General features: G+C 44.4%; 1 protein-coding gene across 4 annotated transcripts in view; it reads left to right on the top strand.

The window, feature by feature from the left end:
• The window catches only part of SNX14 (sorting nexin 14), a 647,427-nt gene that overhangs the window by 618,266 nt on the left and 15,584 nt on the right, over nucleotides 1–13,577 (top strand). For all 4 annotated transcript variants that reach the window (XM_078648164.1, XM_078648163.1, XM_078648162.1 and 1 more), the window contains one exon: nucleotides 2,274–2,330. In XM_078648164.1, coding sequence (XP_078504290.1) covers nucleotides 2,274–2,330 — 57 coding nt within the window. The remainder of the gene's footprint in view (nucleotides 1–2,273; nucleotides 2,331–13,577) is intronic.

Raw genomic sequence — 13,577 nt, 5'->3', positions numbered from 1 at the left:
ACAGGTGTCGAAGCACACCCTGGTGACATTAGGCCACCAGGGTGGACCCCGATGATGAAGCATGTCACCACTAGGTGGTGAGTGAGGGGTTTCTTACAAAAGGAATAACTTTTCCTCCCCCCCCCCCCCTCCTCCTCTGGGTAAACCTTCAGTTCTACTTCGGGTTATACTCCTCTGGACAGGCTGACAGAGTGATAAGGTGATTTCAAGATATGATTGATCAGTAGACAGATGGTATTGTTTTGTAGGAAGTTGGAGAGACCATGGTTCGTACAGTATAGATCTCAAGGCCATGAGAGCATACGAAAAGACGCAGGAGAACAAGTTAGTGTTTTGGTTTTCTGAAGTAGTTGGGATAGATCATTGTCCTGAGAGTAGCAGCTGTTTTAGTGAGTTTTTGAAGGATATGTAGTCATTTAGTGCCCTAATTACAATGGTAGGTTGTTCCAGAGTTTTCCTCCAGGCACTTACAGGGATGTTCCCCTCAATCTTTTTAGACTGCATTTGGGGATGGTTAGTTTGTACTCAGAGGTGGAGCATAGCACTGTTAATGTGTGATGAAATTTAAAGTGGTCTGATCAGTGTTCAGGAGATTTTGTGTCGATTGCTTTTGACATAGGAGAGAGGACCCTGTGCTGGATATGGTGTTCACTAGTTTGCCAAGATAGCTGTGCACTGAAGGAGGAGAGGAGACGTGGTCGTTTTTTCAGTTCGAAATGGTCCTTCTAGCTTATATGATTACGCTACTTGGTGGTTCTGGTGCACATTACAGTTTGGCTGTGTTTTCCACCTCATTTCAACGCACACGAGGATGCGCCTGAAGTGCTCTCACATAATTCAAGTATGCTCTCCAGACTGGCGACCCTGACTATAGCTTGAAAGACCCCACCATATTGTGTATCGCTGCATATATTGTCCTAAATGAAAGCACTTGGTTTAGGTTGAACATAGAGAAGCACAAACGTATGTGTTCCAGATAAGGGGGGCTGAACAAAACCTTGTAGGGGCAGCTACTTTGCAGTCTCCCCACTGGATCTGTATCCCTGAGCTATAATCGACTGCCACTCGCATCACAGCCAGGTGAGATGGGGCAGTACAGATCCATTCTTTTGCTTTAGATTTTGCTCTGGGGGCCCTTCATCCGCCCAGGGGAAGTTACAAGGTTCATCAGACAAAATAAACAAGGTGTCACAGCTTTTCCTAGACATACCTACGTCTTTTGTTGCATCATGTATGAACTCTTTCTCTTTGATTGATAAGCAGCTGAGATAAGGAATATAACAATTGAGAGCCATGTGTAATGGGTTTGTAGAAAGAGCTGAACCTAGCAAGACTCTGTACATGAGGTTGTAGGCGTTGCACTGAGAAGAGACGACTTTGCCCATTAATGGTTTTCATAAAGTACAAACTGAACCTTCTAACTTCTGATTACCGTATTCCTCTGATAACCATTAGACCAGAATTAATTGGTCCAATAAGTCCAAATAGGAATAACTTGGCGGAGCTCATAAACTTCTTTTTTTCTTCAAAGATACAGTGCAATCCGAGATTTAAAAAAAATGTGTTTGACTCAAACTCTCGCTCCCAGTTCTGCTAGTTTGATTGATGCTTTAAAAGCACCCATTCCAGAGTACAGAACAGTGGAATTAGTGTGATGTGTTTCCCACTGCACTTACCTGGAATATTGGGTTATCTCATGTAGAATTTAGGCAACATATTTCAGATAACATAACGGGACCAGTCCTTGTGGCATAAGATAGAATTTCTCGTTGAGATTGGCAAGGACATGTATGTTTCCCGTTTGCATTTTTTTAGCCTTATGCAGATAGTTCCATAACTTTATTTACATGAAATACAAAGAGAAAACGCCTTCTGTGGACAATTGATGTTACTGTTTTCCCAAAAGTATTTGTGTGGCCAAATTTTTTTACCGGGATTAAAATACCAGAATGATTTGATCTTGGAGCATGGTTCTCGAGAGGGCTGGTTGTTTACTAGAGTTTTCCTTCATCACAACTTTCATGTGCATACACGGAACACAGTAGGAACTCCTTTGCAGGCGTTGTGTACAGAAAGGTCTGCAAGAATTGTACATATTCAAGTGGACAAAATGACAATTGACTGTTTACCGTTCTTAATGGTTTTCACAGAGAATGCAACAACATGAACAGTGTTAGGCTGCCGAGGTTCTACTTTCCCAAAACTACGAACTCTAGTCTACTCATTGGCTTGGTTTTGCCAGTTACTAATTTATGCATCTGTCTCTCTTTCAGCTCTCTTACGTTCTGCTAGATATTGTGATTCAGGAACTATTCCCAGAACTTAATAAGGTATGTAGTGTGAACACAATCTAGTCTTTGCCCCTTGTCTTGTGTAGAATGTACACTAACAGTTGCCCAGGCAATGGTTGGTTTAATATCTATATCCGCCCGGTTACTTGAGCAGCAGCATGTTTCTTTGGAAAGTCATGCCAGAATAAGGTAATATATTTCTTTATCAATGTGACTTCCGCTTAGAACTAAGAAGGGCAATGGAAGTGGTGCACTCCTATTGCACAGTTGACTCGTGGGCATATTAAGATGGGTATATGTCCTACCATGATATTTTATAAGTGAGGACGTGTCTTTGTTGTTTGACAAGTTTGTGTGTGGATTGCCGAGTGGGTAAATGTGAGACTTAGCCACCAGCTGGATTAAGGCACATGTATGGATTTATGGCTTAATGCATGGTTCATTAATGTCTGAGTGCCTGCATGGATGAGTGGTTGAATACGTGTGTCTGGGAAGGATGGATCTCTGAGTGTATGTATGTGTGGATAGTTGCATGAATGAAAGGGGAAGGTCCATACAGCAGCAGAGATAATGTGAAACTTTGCCTTTAGTCTCGGATTACTGGAGGTGAAGCTTGCTCCCGAGCAGCGGAGACCAGGAGAAGGAGCGGATTGGAGAGGTTCAGGCCTCGTACTTTCAGGCCCTGATATTAGTTATTTGGGTGTTAGCTTCATAGCTAACACCCAAATAACTAATGGCAGGGCCTGAATGTGCACTAGTTTCTGCCAACTTTAACATCATCGTGTTTCACAGCCTATCAACATCGAACACTGATATGTGGATGCAATATGTCTATCTTGTTTTGTCTAATTGTTTCCACATGATTGTATGTACACACTTTAAAGATCACGACCCCAGAAATTCCACAAATTTGACCAAACTGCATAAATGGAAAACCTGAGGCTTAAGTATATATGAATTAAAATAGAGCTAAATATTATTGAAATAGTGAATTTTCAAAAACGGCAAATGGAGCTTTGTGTGTAGTTAGTACTACTAAAATATATCAGAATCTTTTAAAAACGTAACCTTTGTTCCTTAACAAAGTATCTACTAGATTGTGCCCAAAATGAGCTGTAGAAAAAGGTTTTCAATTGCTTTGGGCCTGGTCGCTTTTGGAGAGATGTGTGGGACTAATGTTGTCTGAGCCGATTGCATCGTGTTGGTGCGGCAGCGAGATCTAAAAGGGAAAAAAAAGCATTGTGTCAACTAAACAAAGGGAAGTGACAGGAAAGAAAACATTGTTGCTTTACAAAACCTTTAAACACATAAATGAAGCTAGTGACAAGCTTCACAGTGTATGTTTTCCGTTTTCCTGAGGCACAATTTGCGCGAGACTCCACCTGGCATGCCTACTTCACTCCATAGTATTCAGTCAGTGAAAATCTCATCATAGAATGTTGTGAGTGCTGAGCCAGAGCAGTGACAGGCGACAGGGCTCAGACAACAGCTTCACATGACCAAGAGTTGAATTAGCAGTAAGTGCACATCAGTTGCTAGGCAAAGCCCCTTCGCGCTCTACCGAGCCAAGAATCAATAACTGACTCCCACAGTGCATACCCTCCACTGATCCAAGAGACTTTAGGGACACATATTCCAATGTAGGCCCTGTCAGTATGCCAACATATCTTCTATCACTGAGCAAATGGCAGATTTACCGGCAGACAAATGAGTTCAGGACCCTGCTAGCATTTCAGAAGTCCACTTCTCACTTCTAGCATTAGACCACCAGCTTCTGAACAGTGACCGAAAGTGCTGTGAACCCCTACCCACCTCATTGGTGCCTCCTAACCAAACAGCTCACCTAGCAGACTCTTGAAGAACAAGTGTGAATCCTGCAGACCCCACTATCCTCTAGCACCAGGGTCCTGCGCTCAGCCAAGACTTTGAGTCAACAGCAGCACCCATAAATCGTGAAGCAGAGCCATTTTCAGCAGGGCAGAGATCTCATTAATGTTCAGCAGTCAGGAGTGAGATGACTCATAACAGCCTACAGACAGGCAGAAGTAAGGTATGTCCAATGTAGCAAATGAGTTCCACCCAGTTAGTCTTGCTGGATTTTTCGCATTTGACTACCCGGTTTTTGACTATTACTGTGAGTGAGTCTCGCTGCTTGAGTCTCACTAACTGTAAATTCACAGTAAATGGACTGAGAGTGCTAACCACAAGCATCCAGCTTTTAACATAAGGCCACTGCCGTTCAGCAAGGGTAAGAGGCTTTGGGCTGGTAACACATTAACATTTAAGCACACACGTTAGCGAGGTGCACATGGTGTGAGACTACTGTCTTGCGCAGCCGAGGATCTGCACACAGGTATCCTGTTACAGAAGTGTCTCTGTAAGGATTGGTATTGACCTGGTGTAGGCCCCGTAATATGAGTGGGCATTCATTGTGTTCATCTGTAGTGCTTATTGAACTTCAGCGATGCTTACATTATAATACACATCTGTACTACTTAGGCCTGCAGGGTCCACAAGGTATCAGTCTAGGTGTAGACATGCACCTGAGTGTAGATGTACAGCCTTAACCTCATATATACACTCCTTATGACACTTTAACAATTGTCTTATTTGCCTGGCTTAGCTGATCATCAGATTTGAAGCCTTTGTCCCCCCCTACTGGGCCTAGCTAATTACTCTGCTCTCCAACAGGAGGGTGAAAGGCCTCGTCCCACAGTAGGGTCCATTACAAGTGCTTGACCCGTTTCCTGGGAATGGAAGGTGTGGGGAGGAAATCTGCTTCGGTTAATTATTCACAATGAACCTGGATTGGGACAGCGCATGCCCACAGAAATAAAGGAGTATGGCCAGACCTCATGAGCTAAAACAGGAAGTTCTTGCATTTGAGTTTTTGGTGGGAAGGAATCAGACAACTGTGTCAGCTAGGGGCAGACATGAGGCTCTTAGGGGAGCTCTTTCAGGACAACTTGATGTCAGCATATTGGAATGTCCTAGAATGCTGTGCAAGAGGGTTGAAACAGGGTGGAGTGATGGTGAGGCACCCTAGAATTTAGTCAAGGGTGCCTTGATTCTAGAAGTTTTCATCTCCAAATAAAAACCCCTGCGCAAGGGAGAGACAGACAAGAAGATATTGGAACTGGAAGCAACAAAGATGAAAGAATGTCCTGGACTATGTGACTGACACCAGATGACCCCCAGGACTAAGATGGGTCTCTCTAGGGCCAGTGGTGTTGGCCTCTATTATGTCCTCTAAGGAGGAAAAGTTGGGGGAATGGACCTGCTGGGGGATAATAATGTTCTCCTGAGGCTACTATGGACCGACCCCTGACTCTGCTTCTGACACATAGGTGCCAAGCAAGAAGGCCAGGAAGCCAAGGGCCTGGAGAGTGTGCAGAGGGTCCTCTACTAGGTGGGTGTGGAAAATGACCCCAAACCAGAAGAAAGCCTCAGAAACGAAGGCAAAGGACAGGACTGCCACACTGAACCAGAGAATCCAGCTCTCCGCAAGAAGCACTCTTTAACAGTCTGAAGAAAATACTCCTGGTGGCTATGGCTGGCCACCAGGAGCAAAAAGAGCCCATGAGATGGGCCCTATGGGGGCCTGAGAAATCTGCATTTAAAGTTCAGACAGAGAAGTAAACAAATCTCAAAGATTTTGCCCCAGGAGGCTAAATCCCTAGGGTTTGCACAATAACTTTGATTTGTGTTCAGGGTTGAGGGTGTGTGCTCTGAGCAGAGTTTTTCACCTGGGGACCTCAATCTCCACGGAAGGTGGTGCATCAATAAATGGTCCCAGAGATCCAGCACCAAAGCGATTCCAGGGCTAGCTGCATAGCCTGCCCCTTGTGCCTGTGTCAGGAATGGGATAGGTGTGGGGCACACCAGCCTCCCTACCTGGGCTTCACTTGGGTGGTTCAAGAAGAGAAACTGCTGCCACAGTGCAGAAGCAAAACAGGAGTTATGTTGGCTCCAGCGTGCTGCACAGCAAGTACGTGCACTTGCAGACAGTCGGCTGGAGGTGCAGATGCCTTGGAGCACTTCCCCATAGCCCCTAATGACCACAACGGCTCTGGGTGCCCTAGGTAATACCAGGGCACCACACATGGGGGAAAAAAGGGGAAAAGGCTGCATCACAAGATCGCCATGAGACTGAAGGAAAGCAGCAGAGCGGCTAATGATATATTCTGTGTCCAGGTAAATGGAGTGCTCAATAATTCCCTGTGAGGGTGTTAACCTTTGCATCATTTTTATGTGGTGTCCCTAGGAAGAGCAGGGGCACCACCAGAATTTTTGAGGCATGTTGGGGAGGTGGGTGCAGGAAGTGTAGCAGCTCCATAGGAATGTTTCTTTAAAAAAATAGCCCATTGTCTTACAGGGGGGTGTTTGGAGGACCCAACGCCTCATTGACCATTTCAGCAACCACTCGCACCTCGAAAATACACAGTCCGGATTGAGGCCCGACAGTACAGAAATAGTGCTCATTGCGGCCACAGAAGACATCCGCATGATCCTTGACATGGCAGCTCTCATTCTCCTGGACCACTATGCAGAATTTGACACAGCCTCACACCCCATTCTCATCAGGTACTTGCACGAAATTGGCATCCAAGCACCCGCTGTCCGCTGGGTCTGCTCCTTCCTAATCAATATAACACTAATGGTCAGCCTAGCGCCTTACTGCTCGAACGCCTGCAAACTTGTCTGCAGAGTGCCTCAGCCCCACCCTCTTCAATGCATACATGATCCCTCTAGTCAACATCATCTGCGAACACATCTAGAACCAATCCTACCTAGATGAGATACCACTCCTACGCTCCTTCGCGGGTAACACCCCAAGCTTAAGAAAAAAGTTCACCACTTCCTCTCTTCTTGAATTCTGCAAGAAGATGAAGACCTGGCTTTTCAACAAGCCAACCTACCATAGACAGTCCTAGGCACACACACCTGCTCCCTTGCAGGTGCAGGTGATGGTGCTATTTACAAATACACATAACATACCATCACCCTTGGAGAGCCACAGCACAGTTTCAAAGCAGTTGTGTTTCTTGAGCTTTTTTACTGGGGTTCTGGGGTGTAGGGACCTCTAGTGGTTTATCTTATGCTGCAGTAAAAGCATAATACAAGTGAAAGAAAGTCTTTGGGACACAGGTTAGTAATTCAGTGCTTTATTGACAATGTTGGTATGACCGAACAAGTTTCCACAGTATAATAAATGAAACAGAATGTTGGTATTTCCCCCATTGACATGTAATTCGTACTATTCCCATTTATTTCAATGGCGTTTCAGTGGTGAAGTATACTGATGTTCTGACACACTGACCAAGTCAGTGAATGCTGTTTTGTCTGACAGCATGCTGTAGTCACAGTAAGGAGCAACTCAATGCACCAATCACCAAAGGCATAATATAAAGGCAATGGTACAATGTATCCATCAAAGAAATGCCATGCGCTTGATTGACAGGCCATCCAAGTAATGCTTAACAGGAAAAGAACAGGCATGCTGATGACTGGAGGAGGCTGACTCCTAAGCCCACTCTTTCTGCCTAATTCTTCATTTTTTTCCAAAACAATTTGACAGATGTCATTAGAGACATCTAAAAGGGAGAGTTTTGCCTTATTAAGTACATAACCTGTGAGTTATTTTTGATATCATGTGCTCTATAAACCTAAAAATGCTCTCTTCTTTGAAAGGGCGTACACCGTTGTCCATCTGAGACAGGAGCCCTCTACCATTGGTAGCTTCAGGCAGTTTATAAAGAATTGTGACATAAAGTGAGGATAGTTTATGGGCCTCTCAATATTTAGTCTTTAATTTTGATTGACTCTGCCCATCAGCATTATTGGGAGCACTTACCAAAACCTTAACTTGTTTTACGATTAAATATCTAAGTTGAGATAATATAGTTCTTTACTTTAAGGCGATACTTCAATTTTCGGAAAACCTTTATAAGAACCAGCAGATCGGTGCTCCTTAATTACTAGAGGAAAACAGCTGCTTAAACATGAACCATAATTACTCCAACCTTACTTACGTTTCAGTTTCTATAAATTTCATTTAGAAAGAAAAGCTTGTTGCATCATCTTCAACAATATTGAAAAAACACAGGTTGTACACTTTGCTGTGTGGAAGCCTTGCATTTAACATATAATGCTACATGGGGTACCACCCAGAATGATTGCTGTTCAACATCACAGGATATAAAATCATGAAACTTTCTCAGGAGCCTGTAGAAGAATGTCCAAGAGGGAAAATGTGTGGACAGAGAGGAGTGCATTTTGGGGTCCCCAAATCAAGTCGTCATAGCAAGTAGAACCCCATAAACGCAATAATGGGAACCAGACCTCAAAGTCTCTCTAATACTCACCTCTAGCATCTAGTCAGAATATCAAGCAGACCAGACAATGAGCTTCTCTCAAGAAAAAGCAAGATCATCATGATGGATTCGTTTTAGCAGTCTTCACTATGTGATCCTTTTGATGTTTGAGAAACTAGCAATTAGCATTAATATGAGAGGATATATGCAGTTTCCCATCTTGTTTATGAAATCACTTGTGTCACACAGAGTTCTGGTACCCATACACTGCTCAGAGATAAAGCCACTCTGTAGCTCCCAGGTCATCCCGGTGCGTGGCTATCTCCCCATCTCAGTTACATTTTTTCAGCTGGTCTTAAATTCTTCCAAAAATGTCTATAGTTTTGTTAATTATTCTCAAAATGTTCGTTCAGTCAGTCAAATAATCTGTATTCGATTTAGTTAAAAATCATACAAAGAGCATAAAAACATTTATGTACAAGTAAAACACAAATTAAACAATTTCATGTCAATCGAATTCATATGGCGAAGTGTATCAGCTAAAACAGAATTTAAAAAGAGTATAAAAACAATTCATACAGGGAAATCTTATAATGTCTTGCGTGTTCTCGATCTAGCTGCCGCCGCTAAAAAATTTGCCATACAGAATGTGATGCGAATGTTACACAATGATTGAAGATAAAACATAGCTGGTCTCACCTGGGAGAAGCCTGCTTCCCTTAAAACAGGTAACAAATATTTTCTCCTCATCAGCAAAAAAATCACAAAACATAATAAAGTGCATGGTGTCTTGTACAGAAAAATTGTCACAAGTACAGGGCGGTGCTGACTCTTGTTTCATCCATGTATTAAAATTTCCCAAATAAAAATGTATGAGGTTAAATCTAAATTTAGTTAAAAGGAACCTATGGAAAGGCTTGGTGACAAAACATAAATAGGGTTCTAATGCCATGGAATTTACTAACGAATAATGTCGTTTTACTGCCGGCTTTTGCAGTTCCCTTTCCTCTCGACACATTCTAGCCCTTGACATAAATTGTTTTTTGATGATATCTACATCATGTATAGTAATGCCAGAGGGGTCTGTAAAGAGTTCCGGGCGGCCCAAATCCTTAAAGGACTTCTTCAGGTAGGCCATCCACGGTATTTTACTACTATAATCCAAAGACATAACTTCCTTCATTATCAAATGGTTAAGAGTTAATTCTGTATTTAACCATGTCTTAAGCCAAAAAATTAGGGGCGCCAAATTTAACCTGTCATAAACATAATCCAGTCCCACTTCTGCATGTATGGAAAAAGTTGGTGTCGACTGGGGTACGGACAAGAGGGAGCGTAAAAATCTGTTTTCCGCCTTTTGAATAGGATCCAGACAAACGTACCCCCATAACGGTGCACCATACAATGCCACAGAAAAACATTTGCTATTGTAAACCTTTAAGAGGGCTTCCATCGGTCTATGACCCAACCTTTTAGCAAAGTCCAAAACGGCCGATGATGTCCTGATCACCGCTAGGCTTTTGGCCCTTACCTGCGGGCCCCAGGTACCCTTGTTGTCAAAAAGCACCCCCAGGTAGGGAAAGACAGAAACACTAGAAACAACTTCACCCTTACATATAAAGGTTTTTGCCAAGGCCCTTTTCCTCTGGGGACCAACAACCATAGTGTGTGACTTGTTTGAATTGACCTTCAAGTCTAGTTGGTCCATGAAGGAACCAAATGCGTCCAGGAGCTGTTGGAGGCATACGCCAGTGCGAGCTATCAGCACTGCGTCGTCCGCGTATAGGAGAGCAGGGATCTTAACTTCTCCTACACGCGGAACATCTTCAACCACTCCATCTAGATGGATACCTAGACCATTGATGTAAATTGTAAAAAGCAGGGGGGCCAGTATGCAGCCCTGCCTGACCCCACGCATGGAATTAAAACTGGACGTGCATCTACCTTCTTTTGTGACCCGCACAACTGCAAAAAGCTCTTGGTGGAGTTAAGCCATAAACCTTACCAAAGCCTCATCAATCCCAATCATCAGGAGGATGTCCCACAGTTTGGACCTGTTCAACAGGTCGAAAGCCGAGGAGAGGTCCATGAACGCTAGGTACAGAGACCCCTCCTTGGCCACCGTGTACTTGGAGATAAGCAGGTGTAAATTGGAGCACTGCTCAATCGTGCCTCTCTTCTCTCTGAAACCGTATTGAATATCGGCCAAACCGCCACAGCTCTCCAGGCTATCCCTTAGCCTGGCCAAGAGGACTCTGCCTAGGATCTTGATTGCAGAGTCCAAAAGGGATATGGGCCTGTAACACCCTGGGTCGTCCCGGTGCCCCTTCTTGAATATGGGAACAATTGTGGAGGTTACCCAAGTGGTTGGGAGAGGGTTACTGTTTGCAGCTGTAAATACGTTAGCTAGGATGCCCGCCCATAACTCTGGAGAATGTATATAAAAATCGGCCGGCACCCCGTCTGGCCCAGGGGCTTTGTTCCTAGTGGTGGCCAGAATAGCTTTCTCGACCTCTGCCCTGTTAAAGCACATGGGGATGACCTCGGGGACAGTCGTGTTAAACGGCTGAACAGCCGTGCCATCATCTCCATAAACTGATCTAAAATGTGCCAACCACTTGTCATCCGGGATGACACAGTCCGTGTCTAAGTTAGGCGAGTCAGAGAAGAAAGGCTGGTTAATTACGGCCCAGAATTGCCTGCTGTCCCGCAAGATATCAATAGAGAGTAAATTCTCCCAGGCCTCGTTTTTAATATTGTCCTGCCTGACCTTAATAGCGCGATTGTATTCTTTTCTTAAGGTTGCGATGTCTGACCTTACCCTTAGGTTAGCTTTGAGTGCCATTTTTAAAGATTTAAGGGCTTTTGAACATGAGGCATCAAACCATCGGCAATGTTTATTTTCCCCCTTCCTCAGTTTAACCGTGAGGTTAGAAGAAATTTTACTACAAATGGTTTGGAAGGCGTCCATTATCTCATGGCCTTGAGAGACTGGGTTCTGGCAGATCATGACCTGGTCCTCGATTTGCGGGCCAATGTCAGCATAAAAATTGTTAGGGACCACATTTGCCCACTTGAGCCTTCTTCCCTGGTCTATTGTGCGTAGAGCAGGCCCTTTAATGACTTGCCCCGGCGTCGGACCCATGAAGTCCCCCCACGACACCTCCAGGAAAACTGGATTGTGGTCACTAAGGAAAGAGGGGACTGTGCAGTAAGAAATGGCCCTGTTAAGAATAGCTGGGGTCACAAATATATAATCAATTATTGTGCCTGGGACTGACCCCTTAAAGGTAGGTGTTCTAGACTCCCCTTCCGTATTCGTGGGTTCTGAGAGGTTAAAGTTGGCCAAGAGTTCTTCCTACTCTTCACCAGATTTGGAATGTTCAAAGTGGGATCCCTCCAGACCCGTGGTCCCCCTAGGGTCAGTTAAGCCACACCTAAGTTCACAAGGATGGATATTAAAATCGCCCATGAGCACATATTCATAATTTGTATGAGTATTATGGCTGACTGAATTTGAGAAGGAATCAAGGGCAGCAATGTTATTACCACAACAATCCCTATTTCCTGAATTGTAAAAATGTATAAACAAGGTACTCTTAGAGGGGCTAATTTCCCTATTGACGATCAAAAAGTTAGGAGAATTATATTCATTCTGCCTTAAAGGCCCTTTCAGGTCAAGCGAAAATAGAGTCAAAAGGCCCCCCCTAGCTCTGCCTGCATTACTGGGGGTTGCGGCTACAGCGAAACCTGCAAATCCATCCAACCAAAAGCGGGATGAGGTATCCCAGGTTTCCTGTAGGGCAATAACTTTGTGTTCAGAGACAAATCTAACCCAGTCATTATCGCCAATTTTAGATCTAATTCCTGCCACATTCCAACTGAGGATTTTACATGCTGCAACCCCATATAGCTTACTACTCCCCACTATCGGTGTAGTTGCTGTGTTTGGTAGTCAATCTGTGTCGTCCAAGCCAGACAAGGGGGCAAAATGATTGCTCGTAACCAACCCACTACCCTCAACTAGATCCTGTGGAGCCTGCGGGCAAGGTATCAGCGGGGCACTAGTTCCATAACAAATTGTGTTTTTGTAGTATCTTTGGCCTTGCTCCTCCCTGATGATATCCTCAAGCCCTGTCATCTTGCTTGGTAGTTGGTTGTGTGTTTGGGGCGGGTTGGCGGTTGATAGAAAAAACCCAAGGGAACAGGTCTCAGGTGGTCCCTACTAGAGATAACCGAGCCGTCCCAAAACAGCCTATTAACGAGGTCCGCCCTACAAAAATTTACTACAACACAATCCCCTTGCGTGGTTTTCGGTTGTTTACCGATCCAACCCACCCTCCTTGCATGGATAATCATGTCTGCAATGTTTTCCCCGCAACATTTCTCTGTGCACCATCTGTTCACCTTAACCATAAGGTCCCGGGTGGATTCCCTCTCCCCTTCCATAAGTGGTGGGACCCCAATAAACACTGCTACCAATGGGGACGCCTCTGGAGGTAGATTGAGTTTGTATGTGCTTGGAGTAGCCTTCCTTTGGGCAGATGAACTCGTCTGAGGCAGGCAAGTTATCTTGTCCGCCATGATAGAAGCACAGGCCATTAAACGGGGGGGGGCAGGTTTAAACACCTGAGAACTAGCACCCTCAATCACCACCCTATTTGGCAGATGTGTAGTTATCGTGTTGCCTGGTAACTCCAGACTCCCTGCACCATCCCCAATCAGGCCCTTACTAAGTGGAGCAATGCTGGGGGGTAAGGAATTAACAAGTTTATCTATCAGGGAGCATTTTTTTAAAAGGCCTTCCAAACAGGTATTTAAGGTGTCCACAATGTCCTTAGAAATTCCTACAAGTAGAGGTTCAATCCTGGCCACAAAGAGTTCCTCGAGTTTATCACCTAAGAGGTCCGCTTGTTCACTAGAGGTCGTATTGACGCTATTCCCCTTCTTCCGCCTAGCTGGATGAGGTCCC

This window comes from Lissotriton helveticus, chromosome 6 (genome assembly GCF_964261635.1).
Source record: "Lissotriton helveticus chromosome 6, aLisHel1.1, whole genome shotgun sequence".
Lineage (NCBI taxonomy): Eukaryota > Metazoa > Chordata > Amphibia > Caudata > Salamandridae > Lissotriton > Lissotriton helveticus.
The sequence above is the reverse complement of the archived record's forward strand: the minus strand, read 5'-3'. Positions and strand labels throughout refer to the sequence as shown.